Genomic DNA, 22,003 nt, shown 5'->3' on the forward strand with positions numbered 1-22,003 from the left:
TTTGCTGTGACAATGGTGGTTGTTCTGCTCGTTGTCTTGGTTTTCCTGTCTTGCCAGTAGTTCTGAAGCATCTCACGTGGTTTCCTAATGTGGTCTGATTGTGCTCGGGAATAAATAAGAAGTGAGGAATGACCCACTTTCTGCCTATGGGTCAAGTGTGTGTGATGTGTATGTGACCATGCAGAAGGCTGTGCTTTCATGTGAGATGGGTTTCTTCTAAAAATGACCTTCATTTCTGCTTGGGGACACTAGTTGTGTGTCTGCAATTCAGTAACTTTTCTTAAATGTACAAAATCAGTGGAGGGGGAAAAATCGTTTTCTGGAAGCATTCTAGGTGAGTAGAACAGGGTTAAATATCCTTGGTTACTTTATCAGAATTACTAATCAGTTTAATTATTACCCAAGAGAGAAGGTAAAAAGTTTTCTTATCTACATGGTAGCTAACTTAATACCTCAAACTGCTTGGTGAATAAAAATATATAATTTTGTGGTTTGATAAAGAAGTCACCAAACTTATGTTAATTTAGCTGGAAATATCTGAACAATGTCAAGGAATGGCCCTTCTATTTCTGTAAACAAAACATTTCATTTAACCAATTAACGCTTAGAAATCTGGAAGATAAAAATACCTATTCTTTTAAGTTAATACAATTTACACCAATGCCTTTTGTTATTTCTGGTATAGCTTCTATTCTAATTTAAACCTCAGATCTTTAGTCTCTTAATAAAATAAGTTGAACAATGGTCAAGTAAAGGTACCTGAAAAGACCCACAATATTAAGAAGGGAAATTGCATTCCACAATATTACTCATGGAGAGAAAGGAGTTATTGGTGCATATCAGGTACCATAAAAGTTACTAAATGTTTGGGGAATTTTAACTCATTTTGCAGTGAGGAGAAGAAAGGAGTCTTGAAAACTACCTTCCCTTATAGCTACTACTTAGGCAATAACCAAGCCAGAAGGATGATTCCCTTTGCTCAGTAACATCACTGGGTTTAACACAGGATGGCAGATTTTGACATTGCCAATTCTTCACAATGGTGTTTTGTACTTGTAAGGTGCCTTTCCTCCAAGGGTTTTGAAAGACATGCCTGGAGAACCTTTGCAAAGTAGTGAACCACACTGAAAATCTCACCACGTCAGATCACTTCATGCAGGGAATCACTGTACGTGGCAAATCATCTCTCTCTCTCAGCTACAGACTGAATCCCATCTGCTCAACCTTTTATTTATTTTTTTATTTTTATTTTTTTTTAAAATATATTTTATTGATATTTTACAGAGAGGAAGGAAGAGGGATAGAGAGTCAGAAACATCGATGAGAGAGAAACATCGATCAGCTGCCTCCTGCACACCTCCCACTGGGGATGTGCCCGCAACCAAGTCACGTGCCCTTGACCGGAATCGAACCTGGGACCCTTCAGTCCACAGGCCGACGCTCTATCCACTGAGCCAAACCGGTTTTGGCCCATCTGCTCAACCTTTTAGATCAGCATGTTCTGATTTAGTTACAGAACACGAGCCAAGCTGTAGAGTGTACATTTCTCAAACACACAAAATTTGGTGACACCTACAAATGAGAGTCAAACGCCCCTTTGGAATTCCCCACACTCTCTGTATCACATATTTCTTGCTTAAATAAATGCTTCTCTTGGTATGAAACTCAACATAAAATAAGTCTGAATTGCAATTTAGAACATTCAAGTTTTACTCCGTGGAGTGGGTGGCTTCACCTCCTTGTCACTGAACTTTGGGTGCTGTTGTTCCCTGGGCCTTATCTGGAATCTTTTTGTTTACTCAATAGTTCAGATTATTTGTAATTTAGAAAGCAACTGCAAGATAGTATTCATTGAAAAAACTCTCCACACTCTTCCTGGAAGAGGGTCTCACACATAATTTGCCTTCCATCAGCACTTATACATTCACATTTGTGAAAATATTATCTGAACAATTATTATGTACAAAATCAATTTTTATAATTCAAGTATATTTTACATGGACAGAGGAAACTAGTAATATTAAAGTATTTCTTTTATAAAAGGAAGACTTCTAAAAAGCAATTGCTCTTTTCTTAATATATTGCAAATTTGGATTTGGTGCAAATCAAGCTCTAAGAAGATTGCGCTGAATTTCTAGTTTAATTTCTGATCTACATTCTTTTTAAAATTTTTCATTTAAAATTATTTAGATTAATAAAATTATTTCCGGTATACAATTCTACAATACATCATCTTGTGTGTTCAGCACCCCTTCCATCAGCATTTATCTTCCCTTTACCCTTATGGACACAGAAAACAGTATGGTGTTTGCCAGAGAGAAGAGGGCTGGGAGGAGGCAAAAGAGGGTAAAGGGGGAATAAATGGTGATGGATCTATATTTTTAAAGAGTACATTCATTCACTTTAAAACATTTATTGAACATCTATCTAAGTGTGTTAGGGGATAAATACAGCATAATCTTCATCCTTAAAATTTTAGAGTAAATAAATCATTCAGTTTAAAAATAAGTGGTTAAATCAAAATATCTATATCTCACTTATTTACTTTCTTTTAAAATAATGATGTGTTCAGAGTAGTGGTGTGACTGAAATGAGTCCATTTTTATTATTCCTTTAAATCAATGAAACAAGAAATCTGCTTCTTTCAATGTTATCGTTTTGTCTAATTATATATAAGTGAACTTAATAAATTAGTATAAGAGAATTTTGGATATTTTCCATGACATTATAGGAGATGAAACCATTTTTACAATTTATTTTTTTTAAAATAACATTGCGATGAAAAATACAAGTAGGCCTGCATTAACTCAATGAGAAAGTATATGTATATTTACAATTGTCCTTTTAATTTAAAGCTAGAGTGCTATATTTTGGTCTGTTTTAAATTAATGTCATTACACAGATAAAGGGAGAAATGTGTTGACATATCGAGACCTTAACCATAACCTGCAATATTTGTATCCTAGAAAAAATAGGTAAAAAGTTTGGAGGCAAAAAAATATTGACAACAACAACAGAATAGCATGATGTTTCTTTTCTGCATTACATAAAGTTGATTGTTGATCTATGTTTTATCTGAGAGCTACTGAGCCTGGATATTGAGTTCAAGGCTCATAATTCTAGCATCACAATCACCAAATCAGCAAACGACATCAAAATGAATACTGGAGTCACTCTGCAGTGACACTGTCATATTATACACAATCTCTGAAATTTATTCAGTCTGTGATGATGGCTGGAGTCCTAAAATAACATAAGGTAAAATGTAGTCATTTATTATTTTCTGTTAAAAGATCCAACTCAGAACAACCCTGAATATCTGAACCAGAAATCTGACATTGCTCTGTGAACATTCACTCAGGCCACAAATTGATTCATGCCACAGATATTGATTGACTGCTTCAGTCTTCTGAGAACTGTTCCTTGTGATGAATTCAGGCACCCTTCCTGCCTTCGTGTATTCTACATCCCAATGGAGGAGTAAGCTAATGGGAAGAACCAAGAAGACAAAGCTGGTTAAGAGGATAAGGTGTCATAAGGGCTGCTATTTAGACAAGGTAGACAGGGCAGGCCTCTCAGAAGGGGTAATATTTGGGCAGAGACACAAAGTAAGGGTGGGAGCCATATCAGTGTCTGAGGAAAAGCATTTTAGACTGAGGGGAAAGGACTAGTAGTGCAAGGGCCCTGGAGTAAGAGTTAGCTTGTATATAGGAATGACAAAGAGACTTGTTGGTGAAGCAGAAAGGACAAGAAAGAGAAAGTGTAGTAGTAAATGAAATTGGAGAGATAGGCAGGGGTCAGAGCATGTCAAGATCTTGGAATTCTAAACTAGAGGCCCAGTGCACAAAATTCGTGCAAAGGGTGGGTGTGTCCCTCAGCCCAGACTGCACCCTCTCCAATATGGGACCCCTCGAGGGATGTCCAACTGCCCGTAGGATCGGGCCTAAACGGGCAGTCGGACATCCCTCTCACAATCCAGGACTGCTGGCTCCCAACTGTTTGCCTGCTTGGCTTCCTGATTGCCCCTAACCGCATCTGCCTGCCAGCCTGATCACCCCTTAACCACACCCCTGACAGCCTGATTGATGCCTAACTGCTCCCCTGCCAGCCTGTTTGCCCCAAACTGCCCTCCCCTGCAGGCCTGGTCAACCCTAACTGCCCTCCCCTGCAGGCCTGGTCCCCCCCAACTGCCCTTCCCTGCAGGCCTGGTGGCCCCCAACTTCCCTCCTCTGCCAGCCTGGTCACCCCTAACTGCCCTCCCCTGCAGGGTTGATCGCCCCCAACTGCCCTCCCTTGCAGGCCTGGTTTCTCCCAACTGCCCTCCCCTGCTGGCCATCTTGTGGTGGCCATCTTGTGTCCACATGGGGGCAGCCATCTTTGACCACATGGGGCAGCCATCTTGTGTGTTGGAGTGATGGTCAATCTGCATATTACTCTTTTATTAGATAGGATAGAGGCCTGGTGCACGGGTGGGGTCTGGCTGGTTTGCCCTGAAGGGTGTCCCGGATCAGGGTGGGGATTCCCTTGGGGTGTAGGGCGGCCTGGGCGAGGGGCCTGTGGTGGTTTGCAGGCCGGCCACACCCCCCAGTGACCCAAGCGGAGGCCCTGGTATCTGAGATTTATTTATCTCCTATAATTGAAACTTTGTAGCCTTGAGTTGAGCCAAGCCTCCTGTTCACTCCGTGGCCACAGCCATTTTTATTGGGATTTATTTATCTTCTATAATTGAAACTTTGTAGCATAAGGCCAAGGCAGGCCAGGGCTGCGGGAGCTTGGCTTCCTCTATCACTGGGGGCAACTCAAGCCTCCTGCTCTCTCCAGCTCCATGGCTGCCACCATTTTTGTTGGGATTTATTTATATTCTATAATTGAAACTTTGTAGCTTTGAGTGTAGGCCTGGGCCGGCCAGGGCAGCAGGAAAGCTTGGCTTCCTCCATTGCCAGAGAAACCCAAGCCTCCTGCTTGCTGCAGCTCCATGGCCGCAGCCATCTTGGTTGGGTTAATTTGCATACTCGCTCCTGATTGGCTGGTGGGTGTGGCTTGTGGGTGTAGCGAGGTATGGTCAATTTGCATATTACTCTTTTATTAGATAGGACTAGAGGCCTGATGCACAAAGATTTGTGCAAGAATGGGCCTTCCTTCCCCTGGCTGCCAGCACCGCCCTCGCTCTGGCCAGAGCCGCCTTTCCACCTTCCCATGCTGCCCAGAGGCCCGCTCAGCACCTGCGTATGCAAATTAACCTGCCATCTTTGTTGGGTTAATTTTCATACCCACTCCTGATTGGCTGGTGGGCGTTGCGAAGGTATGCTTAATTTGCATCTTACTCTTTTATTAGTGTAGATATCAAAAAATGCTGAATAGATGTGAGCTGGAAAATAACATAATTTAAATTTTCTTTTTAGATGGATCCCTCTGGCTGCTCAGTGAACAGAGAATATTAGGAAGAAAGATAAGAATGGAAACGAGGAGTTCAGTGTATGGATGACAGTCTAGAAAGGTGTGATGGGCTTGGGTAAGGAAGTGGAGGTGCTGAGCAGGTCAAGAAGCTGAGTAGCCAAGTTGGGGGGGGGGCATAGTTGATTAGGTGCTAAAATATTGTCTTGAGGCCTGTGCTTCCAAAGAGATTATTAGGGAGAAGGGGGGAGCAAAGGTTTGGAAGCTGAAGCAGAGCAAAGCAAGACCTACCTCTCTTTCAGGCTGGTTACATGCAGGTTGTGGGAAGGCAAATTAGCCATCCTTGAGTGAGCTGCAAGGCGAGTGATGCCATCAGGAGGTAACTGTGTCACTGAGATTTAGGTGATGGTGATGCCAGCTGTAAGGTCTAGAAAGTGTAATGGAAAGGTATAAAGTGGTGAGGGGATCAGTGTTCTAAGCAAATGAGGGAATATGCTGAGGATAAGCATATGGGAATAAGCATTTGGGGAAGGCAAATGACATGGGAGTTTGGACTATTTTGGCAATAGGTACTCAAGGATGAGGTTATGGTGGTGTGGTACATAATCAACGCTAGTGAATCATGAGGAGGCAGGGCATGTATGTGTTGAGAAGAAAGGGCTGGGATAAACATGATGTTTTCACTAAGAACAGGCAGTTCACTGAGAGCCTCCCTCAGAGCTAAGAGAAAAGTTCGCTCAAGGCAAAGTCTCAATTTGACTGCTCAATCAGGCAATTCAGTATTCTCTGTTACTGATACTCTTTACTTAAGAAAGGTAACCCTCTCTACAATGGGCTGAAGCAGCTAAATACACAGTACAGAAGTAGTGTCATTTAGCCCTGGACCTGAGCCACATAAATGATGCATTAAAAAACACAGTTTTCATGAATTAAACTTGCTACTCCAAGATCTACAGTAGGTTCAGGTTTTGGCTTCCTGGGGAATTATCAGTTTTCTAAGTCACTTTGTAGCAGGAGGCCCTTAAGCTGAGAAGTTCTAACTTTCAACTCATCCCCCCCACCCCCCCACTGCCCCCCTCCTACCCCTCGCCCACTTGTACAATTAAGAAGACCACAGAGAGAATCATAGGATTGACCTTTGGGAGCACAGTTCCAGCATTCTTTTCCTGTATTTGTGAGTTTAAACAAGGCAAAATGTGTCCAGCTTTTGCTATTTTCTTTAAATAAAACTGTACAGGCGCCTGGGTCCTAAGTGTTTTCAGGTCTCATCATGTAAGGATAAATGGTTCGGCGCAATGACACCTCAATGGTACAGACTTGATAGTTAAATTTTATTTCATTGAAAAGGCTCCCTAGGGTGCACACCAAAGGCACTGCTCATACTGTTCCATGCACAAGGACAAGGGAGGCCCTGATCCCAAATGGCCACCCTGTCTGATAACTTCCTATTCATCCTTCAGGACTCACATCATAGTCATGGCTCTGCACTGCCTTTTCCAGCCTCTCTTTGTAATCTCTTGCTTTCTTTCTTTTTAAAAAAATATATTTTCAGAAAGGAGGGGAGAGGGAGATAGAAACATCAATAATGAGAGAGGATCATGGATCGGCTGCCTCCTGCACGCCCCACACTGGGGATTAAGCCCACAACCCACGCCTGTGCCCTGACTGGGAATCGAACCGTGACCTCCTGGTGTATAGGTTGATGCTCAACCACTGAGCCAGGCCAGCTGGGCATCTTTTCCTTTCAAAGTCATTCATCTTACGTGATGATTAGCATTGTAAATTAGATATCCCAGGGCACCTGGCTTAGTGCTGGCCTGGCATACGGAGACCTTCAATAACTATTCGTTAATGGTGGTGCTGATGTGAGTCTAGACCTGTTCACTGGTCTATAATTACAGGTAGTTCTTTGTACATATCCTTAGACACTTTTATTAGAGTTCCTGGGACAAGGACTTAAGTATACCTTGTGCTGGTGAGCATGCTAGTCTTTCACTGCTCACCGAATTCCTGAGGCTAGGACCCTGCTATGTTCTTTAGAAACTTAAACACCCTTTCCACAGAGGTAATTTGAGGGTTGACAGCTACCATTTATTGAGCACTTACTATATGCCAGGTACTGTGCGAATCACATCACTCATTCATTAAAAAAAAATAAAACCAAAAACAAAACAACCCAATGAGGAAGGGATACTATTATTATTCTTATTTTATAAAAGAAAATTAATGCCTGGCCGGTTTGGTTCAGTGGTTGAGCATCGACCTATGAACCAGGAGGTCACGGTTCAATTCCCGGTTGGGGTACATGCTTGGGTTGTGGGTTCAATCCCCAGTGTGGGGCATGTAGGAGGCAGCCAATCCATGATTCACTCTCATCATTGATGTTTCTATCTCTCTCTCTCTCCCTCTCCCTTTCTCTTTGATATCACTATAAATATATTTAAAAAAATTAAGACTTACAAACATATGAAACTTTTCTTAAGGTCATATAACTACAAAGTGGCAGACCTGGGATTTGAATCAGGCCTCTAAATCCAAAAGTTCATGTCTGTTCTTTCCTACCATGCTCTTCAATAAGGGTGCAGCTCTGCAATGGAAGGAGCACTGGGGTTCATGGCCAGCACCACAGTTTTCATTCTCCTGATTTCCAAGGTGGAGTAATTATACTAGTGCTTTAAACTGTCCTACCTTGGAATGATCAAATGTTTTTAAAGAAGGCCTCAGCTTGTGAATCAATAAAAATAAATAGCAATAACATTATTTAAATTCCACTTGGGATTTTAGTCATTTCATAATAAAATTACATATAAAAGCTACACTTGAGTTGTCCTGATGTCCTAGGCCAGTGGTCGGCAATCTCATTAGTCAACAGAGCCAAATATCAACAGTATAACGATTGAAATTTCTTTTGAGAGCCGCATGGGGCTCACGAGCCATGGTTTGCCAAACACTGTCTAGGCAATTCTATTTTAAATGTTCTCTAGAGCATTGGTCAGCAAACCGCGGCTCACAAGCCACATGCGGCTCTTTGGCCCCTTGAGTGTGGCTTTTCCACAAAATACCACGGCCTGGGCGAGTCTATTTTGAAGAAGTGGTGTTCGAAGAAGTTTAAGTTTAAAAAACTTGGCTCTCAAAAGAAATTTCAATCGTTGTACTGTTGATATTTGGCTCTGTTGACTAATGAGTTTGCCAACCTCTGCTCTAGAGGATTCCCAGGCATATACACTGAGTGGCCAGATTATTATGACCACCTGATGTTTGTAGGCAAATTAGCCATACACTGCATCATATGGGATATGGAAGCTGAAGGCCTGTTTGAACACCTTTGCTGTCTGCAGTTACCAAGATAAAACGTCTCCAATTCTCACAAAACCAGAAGGATTGGACAGTCGAGCATTGGAGAAAAGTCATGTGGTCTGATGAATCATGTTTCCAGTTGCATCATGCAGATGGCAGAGTGAGAATTTCATGGAAACAGCATGAAAGCATGCACCCCACATGCATGAGTACAACCCTTCAAGCTGGTGGGGTCAGTGTTATGGTTTGGGGCATGTTTTCCTGGCATGATTTGTGCCCTGTAATTCATGTGGAACAACGTCTGAATAGCACAACATACCTAAGTATCATTGCTGATCAAGTCCATCCTATCATGTTGATGGCATATCCCAATGGAGATGGCTTCTTCCAAGACAATGTACCATGCCACGGTCTTGTATTGTGCAGGAGTGGTTTCAAGAACATGAGGGAGACTTTACCTTGATTAGGTAGCCCCCACCATCATCAGATCTCAATCCAACTGAGCATTTGTGGGACGACGTTAAAGAGCCATCAGGCAGCTGGTTCCACAACCATCAAATCTCACAGAACTGGACAGTGCTATTCATCAGGCATGGTGTCAGATTCCTTGCATCACCTTTCAACATCTCGTGGAGTCAATGCCAAGAAGAATCACCACAGTATTGAAGGCAAAAGGTGGCCCAACGAAGTACTGATGGGGTGGTCATAATAATCTGGCCTCTCAGTGCAGTTTGACTAGTAAGACCAATATATTTTTTTCTTTATTAAGGTATTAATATGTGTTCTTATCCCCCCATTCCCCCCCACCCCACTCCCATTCATGCCCTCAGCCCCCTGCTGTCTGTGTCCATTGGTTATGCTTATATGCATACATACAAGTCCTTTGGTTGATCTCTCGCCCTTACGCCACCCTCCCCTACCTTCCCTCTGAGGTTTGAGCATCTGATTGATGCTTCTCTATGACCAATATTATAGACTCACCACTTGTAAGCAAATTTTTTATTCTGAGCTAATAATTTGAGAATTATTGTAGTCAACTGCCCTAGCCAGTGAGCTAAATGGTTAGAGCAGTGGTCGGCAAACTCATTAGTCAACAAAGCCAAATATAAACAGTACAACTATTGAAATTTCTTTTGAGAGCCAATTTTTTTAAACTTAAACTTCTTCTAACACCACTTCTTCAAAATAGACTTGCCCAGGCCGTGGTATTTTGTGGAAGAGCCACACTCAAGGGGCCAAAGAGCCACATGTGGCTCGCGAGCCGCAGTTTGCCGACCACTGGGTTAGAGCATCATGGGTTTGATCCCCAGTCTGGGCGCCTGTGTGAGGCATTGGATTGATGTCTCTCTCTCTGTCTCTCTGTGTCTCTCTCTCTTCCCCTCCCTCCCTCTCTCTTTTCTTCTCTCCTCTCTCCCTTCCTTTCTCTCTAGGATCAATGAAAAAGCATATCCTTGGGTGAGGATTTAAAAAAAGGAAAAAAAAAAGAATTATTGCTGTTAGCCTAAATAGTTTTATTTACTTTTTAAATTGCAGGTTTGATCTGCATGTGTCTAACTGCAGATCAAACCTGCAACCTGGGTATGTGTCCTGACCGGGAATCAAACCCCACAATCTCCTGTTGTATGGGACAATGCTCCAACCAACTGAGCCACATTGGCCAGGACTAACCTAAATAATTTTAAAGAAGTATATATAAGATGTAGCAAATGAATTATTGATACTACCTAAGTACTTATTTCCAATTTATTCTTATTTCAATTTGTAGTTGATATTTTCTAGGCTTTTAGCTTAATTAATAGGAGAATAGAAACTCAGTATCCATTGATTAGAGGTCATCATCACCAAAATCAATAATTAAAATTAATAACAGCATCTCTCATAACTTTTTGCTAACTCTCTGTGCTGGTACTCTCTAACATAAAGGATGGAGAGTGAGAGATTTAAAATCAATAAGATATAATTCTGGTGTCTATTTTTTTTAACCCTCATTCGAGGATATTTTTTCCATTGATTTTTTTTTTTTTTTAAGAGAGAGAGTGGAGGAGAGGGTGGGGGAGAGAGAAAGAAACACCGATGGGTTTCTCATATCGATTGTTTGCCTCTAGCACCCACTCTCACCCTGACTGGGCATTAGTATGTACACAGTGGTTGATATAAAGGACCACCTAAGCTTGATCCTTGAAGGGCTGTAAACAAAAGCAGCGCGGTGACAGGAATGAATGCTGTCAAGGCTACTCTCCCCATTGAAAAAAAGAATCACACACAAACATAGAACCTTCAAACACACCAATCCCATAAACTCAAGTGGTGTTTATTTCCAATTATGCCTTTAAAGGTGAATTTCTGCTTTCCTTTGAGAAAGATGTATTTGTTTGGCATCATAAAAGCATTGTCTTATTGACGTGTGAAGAACTGTTCTCCCCAAACTCTCACTCCTGAGAAACATGAGCTTCTCTAGAAAGTTATCATGACTAATGTTCACAAATTCATCAAAATTGGACCTTGAAGCATTCTCATTTTAAAATTACTGTGAATGACTATGTTTCCAACAGGGAAAAACAATACTGTAAAAAGCAGAAGCAAAATTGTTAGTTCATTTCTTCTGTCTCCTCCTCCTCCTGGTCCCCTTGCCCTCCATCACCTCTCTCTTGCTGCAGCATGCCTTTGCCCTCTGTGTCCTTCAGAGAATCCCAGGTGACAACGGAACAGTCGGCCTGACTGAGAGGAGAATGTCACTTTGTGGTACACACTCTAGTGGTTTAACTGAGAGGGACACAGAACTACTATTTCACTGAGGATGACAAGCCCCAAAGTGCAGTTACCGGGGGGCGGGGGGAGAGGCCTGAGTGGAAGGCAGGTGCTCAGAAAATGGCATTGCAGGGGTGGGGGCAAGTGGTTTAAGCCTTTTTCCTAACTCTCAAAGGGCAGGAAGACTTTCTCAGGTAACCGTCCAGCAGTTACAGAGACTCAGGCCAGAAGGACAGAGTAACTCAAGGCATGACTGGTTAAATGTTTTCTTTTCCCACTTTGCCCCTCTAAGATGCATCCTGTGTAGCAGACCGGCATCTGTGGACCTGGCCAGGCAGACCAGGGGGCTGGAGAAAGGGACTTTTGTCCACGGTCCAACATGTCCTGTGCCAAATCATCACAAAGCAAACTGAGCAGTGTCGAGGGAAGAATTGACAGAGCAGTTCAAAGGTTCCTGGTGATTCCACTGTATTTCATAGAACGTTTTACATTTCTTTTTTTGGTCATGGTAAGGTCTACTGGCACCAATAGCACAGCCACAAAGTATTCTTTTGCTTTTAATAACTCATCTTATATATATATATATATTTTTATATATTTTTATATATCTGCTTATCTTCATTTCCTCAGCAAAAAAAGGGAAATAAAAATATTGATCTATAAAATAAGCTGATGATAACACAATGCCAAAAATAGCTTATGTTAAGTGCAAGGGGTGAAGCTTGAAAGCAAGCTAAATTGCAACAACATATTGAATTAACATTTTAAATACAAGACTTGCAATAAAATAATTCTTGAGATATGCTTCTCATTTTTAGTTTACTTTTCAAAAAACTACTCTATATACACATATCCAGTTGTAACACTTGACAGTAGCATATGGGGTGTGATATAACTTTGGTACACATTGTAGATATGGATGGGTAATGTCTGTAAATGATATTCCTTCACCAGTTAGAGCACTGTACAGCCAGGTGACCTGTCACCTGATCCCACGTAATCCTCCCACAGGAACCCCAAATTCCTTCCCAGATCCGCCAGAGACAGCGGGAGAAAGCCGGCTCACTGGATCCATATCGTGTTTCCTCTCTCGGTTCTCCTGGGTTCCACCGTCAGCTCCCCAAATGTGGAGAAAAACTGCTCCATTTCTTTCTGAAGCATGTCATTTCTTTTCTCAGCGTCTTCTTTTGCTCGCTCTGCGTTCCGCATTTTGATTTCTATCATTGTGAACTTCTTCCTCTCCTGATCCAGTTCATCATGGAGGTTCATCATTTCTGTTTCCAATGTCAAGTTTCGCTGCTCTAAGCTACAAAAGGTTGGGGAGGAAGTAAAAGATAAAGTGATTTTATTCACATGCAATAGGACAGGGATACAAGTATTTTCTAAACTCTATCTGCAAAGCTTAGGAAATTGGAGTGAGCCCTTTTAAATCAAGGTCCAGTGATTTGCAAGGTTTTTGTTGTTGTTGTTTGAGGATTTGCTAAGATGAGTTGCTATCATGTTAACAAGATACCCCCAGACCTGTCTCAGAAGCACTTAGTTGTCATTTGAAAGGTTATGTATAAATGTCAGCACAGAGGAGTCAGAAAACCAATGTCACACAGCACAGAGCGGCAGAAGCAGAAGGCAGCCCAAACCACAAGGCTTCCTGGATCCTTACTGCAAATTGGGCTTTACTACGAGAAAGGGGGAAAGCCCAGTAAAGAGGGAAGAGAAGGGGAGCAATCCTATTTGGTTTCTAGGAGAGGAAAAATAATGATAGTAAAAATATCATTGTTAGATAGAGTCCACTGCTAAGAATGAACTTTCCGAGACATAGGAATCTTAGAAAAGTGGAACCAAAAGTAGCTAACGTACAGGCGGGAGAGTGGTGGAGATAACATGTGGTGAATAAGCAATCCACCTGACATTTTGTGACAGTGGAGTCCACCCAAGTAACCTGCAATCCCTAATTCTCACTGCTTTCCAAGTTACTGTATCTTAGGATCTCTAGATTTATATTTCCATAGATTGATAGCTGTATCCTTTTGGATAATTGTATGATTTTAGATAACTTTCTTGAAAACAGTTTTCTCCATAATCACTAAGCTCCAAAACATAATTTGTTGTTGTTCAAGGAGGAGTATTAAGCACTTGTTTACTATATGGTGAATCTTAATAGTAGTTCACTTTTTTGTGTCTTCTCTTCTGAGCTAATATCCCTCGGATATGTTTAAAGTTACCATAACACTAAAATTTGAATTTCAGAAATATGATTATCTTAATAACAATTTTCAAACTTAAAATATCAATTGTTTTTGTTCTGTAATGTCTCATGTGTTATTTCATCCAGATAATAATAATAACACTTAGAAATAAACCTGCTCTTCTTTTGAAAGTAACTAGGATTTAAAAAGTTATTCTTTATGTTCTCTAATCAGTTAGAAGGCTACTTTGATCATATGATCACATTTTTTTATATGACAACTTGGCAGTGTGCTGGTTGCAACTCAGAATTAGTCTACAACACATTCTCCTTGCTTTTTAAAGCTATTTATTTTAGAAATAAAAATGCTGAAAGAAACTCAAGCATAAATACCAATGAAGACAATCTTAAACAATACTGATACATTATACGTATCAGGCATGAGTATGAAACTTCCAGGACTCTAATGGCCTGAGTGGAATACAGAAGGGAACCCCTCCCACTGAAGACATGGAGTGATGCTGGAAAAATATATAAAAACGTTAAAAATACATAGCAAGGTTAAAAGAAATAAAAGAGCATCTTCAAGTGTCAAAACCGAGAAAGATACTCCAATTTAGAACAGTAAGTGGAAGCACACAAAGGGTATTGATCCTGGATAGAGGTCTGATGCGGGAGCTAGTTTTTTTGTGTTTTTTTTTCACATGGGGGAGAAGAGGTCTCTGGTATAAGAGAGGAAGAAAACAGAGAGATTCAGCTGAGAGCTTATAGCATTAATTATCTTTATACAAAAGGGACCAGAAAAACTCTACTCATGGGCTGAGTGAAGTGTCAGAATTGAATCAGCAAAATAAAAAAAATCAGTGTCAAGTTATACATTTTTGGATATGTCTCCTTGGGCAATGGCAACAAAAGCAAAATGTAACTACATTAAACTTAAAAGATTTTGCAAAGTGAAGAAAACCATCAATAAGAAAGACAACCCAACTGAATGGGAGAAATATTTGCAAATGATAAATCCGGTAAGTGGTTAATATCTAAAATATACCAAAAACTATCAGAAAAGCAAATAATCCAATGAAAAAATGGGCCAAGAACCTAAATAAATATTTCCCCAAAGAAGACATATAGGAGGCCAACGGACACCTGAAAAGGTGCTCAACATCACTGATCATCAGGGAAAAGGAAATCAAAAGCACAATGAGGTAAGACTTCACACCTACAGAAAGGCTACCATCAAAATGACAACAAATAACAAGTGTTGGCCAAGGGTGTAGAGGAAAGGGAACTCTCCTGCATTGTTCGTGGGATTATAAATTAAGGACAGCCGCTATGGGAAAGAGTATGGAAATTCCTCAAAAAATTAAAAACAGACTTACTGTATGATACAGCATTTTATTTCTGGGTACTTATCTGAAGAAAAAACCCAACAATTTAAATGATATATACACCCTATGTTCACTGCAGCATTATTTACAATAACCAAGATATGGAAGCAATGTAGGTATCCATCAATAGATGAATTAATAAGGGAGTGGTACATATATACAATGGAATATGACTAAGCCATAAAAAAAGATTGAAATCTTGCCATTTGCAACAACATGGATGGACCTAGAGAATATTATGTTAAATGAAATAAGCCAGAGAAAGACAAATGCCGTATGATTCTACTTATATATGGAATCTAAAAAACAAGCCCAGCCAGTGTGGCTCAGTGGTTGAGCATCGACCTGTGAACCAGGAATCACAGTTTGATTCCCAGTCAGGGCACATGCCTGGGTTGTGGGCTCAATCCCCAGTAGGGGGCATGTAGGAGACAGCTGATCAATTATTATCTCATTGATGCTTCTATCTCTCTCTTTCCCTCTCCCTTCCTCTCTGAAATAAATAAAAATATATTAAAAAAACACAACACAATTGAAAAAAACAAAATAAAACAGAAGCCAACTCATAGGTACAAAAAATAAACTGATGGTTTTCTGAGGGGTGGAGGGTGGGAGGTGGGAGAAAAAGAGGAAGAGGATTAAAAAGTACAGACTTCCAGTTATAAAATAAGTTACAGGGATGTAAAGTAAAGCATAGGAAATATAGTCAATCTACATTATATAAAAGGCTAAACGACTGTCCGACCATCCGGTACCTATGATGCGCAATGACCACCAGGGGGCAGACGCTCAGCACAGGAGCTGCCGAGCTGCAGTGACTTGGCAGCAGCAGTTCTCAGGTGACGCACCCTGGGACCAGAGAGGAGGGAGCCCAATTCCTCGCGGGGCTGCTCGATTTCACCTTCAGTCGTGGGTTATGGTCCTGGGGCACTGTGGGCCCCAAATCTGGTTTACTGCCAAGCTGCGGTGACTGCAGACACCCTTCAACCATGGGAGGTTGGCTCCAGGGCGTGTCTCCTAGTCCCGCCCGGGCAGCCACCTTCTAATTAATTTCCTTTCAATGTGCATGAATCTGTGCACCTGGCCACTAATAATATTATAATAACTATGTATTGTGACAGATGGTTACTAGACTTGTTGTGGTGATCACTTAGAAAGGTATATAAGTGTTGGATCACTGTGTTGTACACCTGAAGCTAATATAATACTGTATGTCAACTATAATTAAAAATAAATCTTAGAAAAAAATTAGTCAACTGGAAAACAGGTCTGGGAAAATTGTCCAGAATGCCTCACAGAATGAGATAAAAATTTAATGTGAGAAAGAGAAGTTAACAGAGATGGAGCATGGATTAAGAAGGCCCAACATACTTGAATAAGGGTTGTAGAAACAGAAAGTTGAGAAAATGGGGAAGAAGAAATAAAAAGGTGATAGATAAAAATATTCAAGAATTGAAAAATATATGTCCTCAGGTCAAATGAAATTTGAAAGTTAATGGTAAAGATAGCAGAAAGTTACTAATCAAAATAAAAAATGGTATAGCAATGCTAATATCGGAAAAAATAGGCTTGTGGGAAAAACGCATTATTACAACTAAAGATGACCATTACTCAATGATATCAATCCATCAGAAATATATAAACAAGTCTGAACTTTTATTCACCTAGCAGTGTAGCCTCAAATAAGTCAATATAAAATATAACAGAGTTATAAGGAGACATTGATGAATCCATAAACATTAGGAGAGCTTAAGTTACCTTTGTTAGAAGTTATAGATCTATCTGATAAAAATGAGGAGAAATGTAAAAGATTCAAGCAGCTTGATTAACAGACTTGCTCTATGGTCATATATAAAATCCCAAACCAATCATAAAAGAATAGTTTTTATAAGACCAAATAATTGATATCATAAAAATAAATTTCCCTGACTCTAATACAATAAAGGAAATGGGGGTGGGGTGGGGGAAGAGAACACTAAACTCACATGTTTAAAAACTAAAAAACATATCAATAATTGATAAAGTACTATCCATCTATTTTATCTATCACCCAATGAGCTATTCAGGTATGTACATATGTATGTACCATCTACCTATCTAACCTCAATATCTGTGGGAGGAGTTAAAAAGAATTTGAAAGCGAAATGTGTAAGTCTAAGCAGGAATTTCCGTGGCTTGGGCATGTGGCAGCTCCTCTGCCCTACTTTGTGAGCCCCTCCCTTTGCCTGTCAGGTGGTAGGAATGCTACAGTGAAAGGGCCCAGTGAGATGCCACTCCACTGAAAAGTTCTATTATTTTATCAAAGTCTCTGAAAAGCACCATAGACTCAGAACGTAAATGTATCACCAATGTCCTCGAAAAGGAATATGTTCATCTGCAGCCATTCAGAATGATAACTTATTTCCAGGATGGAGATAACAGTTGAAGCTTGCATTATGATGAATGCAAGCTTCAACTGCTATCTCCTTTCCCAGTGCTAAGTGCTCATTTATCACCACACACCAGCAGCAATTCAGAGTTCTGGTGGCCAGTGCTTCTAAACATCACATTTAGAAAGAGGAGTAACCTTAAAGATGTTGATGCCTTTTTCTTCTTATTTAAACTTCCTATCACTCGGCATTATGTAGAAAAATTCAAATCAACTTTCCATTCAGCGAAGTTTACAAAAACGACTTTCGAAAGTAATTTTTCAACTTAACATATAAATAGCATTTTATTCTATATTTACTCTACCATAGCTCTTGAAAATAAGTATCTTTTGGCCTGATGATTGATAAACAGATGGGAAATGATAAAATAAAGTCAAGTTTATATACATAAAAGGAACCATGTGGGGTGTGGAGACATGGAAGCAGTTGAAGCAGGACAAATACTGATGTTCACAAATGATAAGGGTCTTAGAACCCCCAGATGGGGAGAGGACCACCCAACACATAGCCTGAGCCTGGGAGTGAGACCACTAGAGGGGCTCCCTCACACTGAACTGAGCCTCAGGCCTTCTCCTGACTTGGGAGCTCAGTGTTCTTTGCCCTGTACTATGCTGAAAAGGAGAACATAAAAACAATCAGTTTTGCCTGGCCGGTGTGGCTCAGTTGATTGAGCATGGTCCCAAGCACCAGGAGGTCACTGGTTCAATTCCCTATCAGGGTACATGCCCGAGTTGTGGGTTGGATCCCCAGTAGGGGGCATGCAAGAGGATGTTTCTCTCTCATTGATGTTTCTCTCCCTCTCCCTCTCCCTCTCCCTTCCTCTCTCTAAAATCAATTAAAGCAAGCAAACAAACAAAAAACACACACACATGCAAACAACCAAAAAACAAACAAAACAAAAACAGTTTTGCCATTTCTGTGACCTCAGTGACATGTGAATGTGGTGACTTTCAGGACAAGATTATATTTGTGAGCCCTCGGCTCCATTCTCCATGGCCTATCTGACAGTCAGGGCCCTGTGAACTCAGGACACTCAGACAATGCCCCTTTATCTTGCCTGGGTTGCTTTCCTGGAGAAGTTGCTATGCAAACTTCTTCCTGCCTTGGCTATCTGATGAGAAGATGTGAATGGTTTTAGCATAGCTGTTTCCTTATAAATCATAGTTTTTGCTTCCCATTTAGGCTAAAATTTTCCTTGTCCATATGAATATACTTTGTCAACACCTTCCTCAAAAACCTTTATGGATTCTTATCTCAGAGTAAAAGCTAAAGACGTAATCTGATCCCCAAGATCCTATCACCTGTTCCCTGTTCCCTCCCTGAGCTCCTTGCCCAGCCCATCTCACAGCATTTCCACCTGCTCCTCTCCCAGGTGTCTGCACAGCTTCCCCTTTAACCTGTCACAGGCCCTGCACTTAAAACTGCACTTCACCAACTCTCATCCCCCTCTTCCCAGTTTTACTTAGCATAGGACCTATTTTACTTATTTATCTGTCTTCTCTCGTACAATGGAGGCATGTTCCATGAGGACTGAGTTTATATATGTTTTATTAACTGCTAAATTCTCAGGGCCTGAAACTGAGCTTGGCAGATAGCAGACACTCTCAGCATTCAACAATCAAAAGAATAAAAAAAGGCCTGATTATTTTGACAACTTTACCCTCATTCCATCCTTTTCCTGTCAGTGAAAACAGGCTCCTAACCCTCCGTTCATTCCCCTCTCAGCTCCTCTCTAACCAGCCTCTAGCACAAATCCTCACAGCATCATTGAGTACCTCTGCTGTGCAGGAATAAGGCTCAATGGTTTCTTACCTGCTTTCGTGGGAAATACTACTAGTATTTAAATGTTTCATATGAAGAAATCAAGGCTCACAAGAGGTAAAGTTAACTTTCCCAAAGTCCCCCAGTTTACAAATGGTGAAGCCAGGCCTTGAATAGGGGACTCTGGCTCTGGAACAAGCATATTTAACCCCCTGTGTGAGTGTGACCAGTAGGAGGCTCTCTGGCAGTTATGAGCTCCAGATTCTCCTCACCTCTTTATCTTGGACTCATACTCTATCTTCTGCTTGGTCATTTCCTGCTTCAGGCTGGACACTAAACTGTGCAGTGCACTGTGGTTGCTGCTGTTGTTGCCCACAAACGTCTCACTGTTGTCGCTGCTGCTGGTGGCACGACTACTTCGACCTCCCACACTCCTCCGGTCACTTTTGTTTTCATAGTCCCCAGGGTGGGAAAGATCGTCCTGCGGGGGCCCATCCAGAACAGGGTCCTCAAAGTTCCCACCATAAAAGTCTTGTTCTGGACAGGTGGTGGTGGAGGAGCGACAGGAGTTGGAGTTCTCAGGGAGGGAGATTTCACAGGAGGAAGTGGACCAGGTGGCGCTGTCAACACTCTGTTTGTCATCAAGGTTCATCATGGAGAACTGTTGATGGACGTTGTCATAGGTGGAGAGCCTGTTGTGCTGGCCTGACTCTCCCGTTTGCTCTTTCTGCTTGTTATCTCTCAGGGTCACGTAGCCATTGGGCAGCCAGGACATGCCACGGCTGTTCATGGGGTTCCCAAGTGAGTCGCTGTTTAATATGCCCATGCGCACTGTTCCATTCTGTACACTGTGGGTGCCCATTTTGGTGCCAGAGCCCTTCAGTGATGAGGTCCTTCTGGCCTGTAAGCTCCCATTGGGGGTGGTTTGGGCTTTCTCAAGACCTTCTGCATTACTGCTGCTGAAGGACCCGTTGGTGACAATCCCACTGCCCTTATTGAAGGCGGGATTCTTTTTGACCATAAGAGGGGGGCTCCTAGAGACATCCGGCTTGTGAACACTGTTCCTTGGGCTGTTAGTTTTGCTGCCTGACAGAGCTGTGGGGGAGCCATTATCTATGCTGCTTCTCTGGGGAGATTCAGACTTCTCCCAAGAGCACTGTCTAACAGGACTGTCCTTGGTATTATTGTTCTCTTTGTTCTGTAGCTGACCCATGCTGGATTTCTTCTGAATTTCATTGTTGTTGTTGCTCATTCCGTCTTGGGGCTTGCTTTGCAGTTCTGCATCTTTGGGGAAAAGGCGATCATGTTTGCTAATCATCATTGACATCAATTGCTGGACCACCACAGTGCCTAGAATTGCATGGAAAACGAAGTCATATGAGTGAAATAGTTTTGATTTATTTCCCATTTTGAAAGTGATCCTTAAAGGACCACATTCAGGCGAACATTCAACATTATTAGTAGTAGTGCTGAACTATATTTTTAATGATGATAATGGCAACAGAAACTAAAATTTCTTGAACATGTACCATGAACTCTACCAAGCACTTAAACTTTTGTTACAGCAAGTAAAGTAACTATAAAAAAAATGAATAGAAAAATTGATCTATTATCAAAAGCAGTACTTTATTTAAAAATTAACGGGTTTATCAGGTTAATGGTATATTAGCTGAAATTCCAAATACATTTTTACATATTTCTCACTGATTTACAATCTGGGCTTCAATCCCTTAAAACTGGCTGTCACCATAAACCAGGCTTCTAAACTAGTTTCCTTACTTGGGGGCCATAATTTCCCTAAGAATCTTATTCATGTACCCACAATAAAGCAGTTTAGGCTAATGCAAACATCAGTCATCTTTGCTTTGGCTTGAATTATATTAATTTGATGTGTTAACTCGGTTTATATCATGTTGATGAAAGTTTGTAAGACTAATGTCTGATAAGTACATATAGGGAATAAATTTAAATTTTAGTTAGTACATGTAGTTTCTACATAAAATACTTAAACCATGAGATCTGGTGAGGAAAATTATGACAAGGGCTTTTAACAATGCAGATGTCCACAGAAACAGCTGCTAATTGAATGGCTGTCAGACTTACAAACCTGACCTGGGGGGAGGCCACTCTTTAGCTTAAAGCAACACCTAGGCAAGATTTGACTCTGAATATAAGTCAAATCAAATTTTGCATAGGAAAAATGTGTTATATCTCTCTTCATTCTGCACATTTCTTCTGTGATGATTCAAAACAAGAATCTGCCATGTGCCAGGTCTGGTGCTGGATCAATGTTGCTCAAACACTAATATTTATGCAAATTATTTGGAGATTCTGTCAAAGTGTAGCTACTGGGTGGGGCATACGATTTTACATTCCTAACCAGCTCCCAGAGGACACCAGCAATAACAGCACAGGAGCAAGGGCCTCACCTGGAAGCTTCACAATTTCAGGGCCCACGGAGGGCCTTCTGAATCAGAATTTGCATTTTGACAATATCCCCAGGGTGATTTCTGTGTTAGAGTCTGAGACACACTGTGCTACATGGAAATGTTTCACTTACAGAGTCTAAATTAAGTTTCTCAAAAGACTGTGAGATAGGACTTAACATTTTTCACATGAGAAAACTGGAGCTCAGAGAGGTTAAGCTTTTGCTCAGGGCCATCCTAATATATAAAAACCCTGTGTCATAATGTCTGGTAACGACCAAGGCTCAACCAACTGGAAGTCAGTCCTGCAGTCAGCGCTGCAGGCGCGGTGCCCCAAAACTGACTGCTGAAAGGGCTGCAAATCAGGGCCAGAGA

General features: G+C 41.2%; 1 protein-coding gene across 4 annotated transcripts in view; it reads right to left on the reverse strand.

Annotated features, from left to right (window-relative positions):
• Nucleotides 1–12,240: 12,240 nt before the first annotated feature.
• ARHGAP24 (Rho GTPase activating protein 24) overlaps nucleotides 12,241–22,003 on the reverse strand; it is a 466,522-nt gene continuing 456,759 nt past the window's right edge. For all 4 annotated transcript variants that reach the window (XM_080685258.1, XM_080685260.1, XM_080685261.1 and 1 more), the window contains 2 exons: nucleotides 19,475–20,552; nucleotides 12,241–12,745 (listed from right to left, as the gene is read on the reverse strand). In XM_080685258.1, the coding sequence (XP_080541384.1) occupies nucleotides 12,502–12,745; nucleotides 19,475–20,552 (1,322 nt within the window). In that variant the 3' untranslated portion in view covers nucleotides 12,241–12,501. The remainder of the gene's footprint in view (nucleotides 12,746–19,474; nucleotides 20,553–22,003) is intronic.

The sequence above is a fragment of the Plecotus auritus genome, assembly GCF_963455305.1.
Source record: "Plecotus auritus genome assembly, chromosome: 1".
NCBI classification, from domain to species: Eukaryota; Metazoa; Chordata; class Mammalia; order Chiroptera; family Vespertilionidae; genus Plecotus; species Plecotus auritus.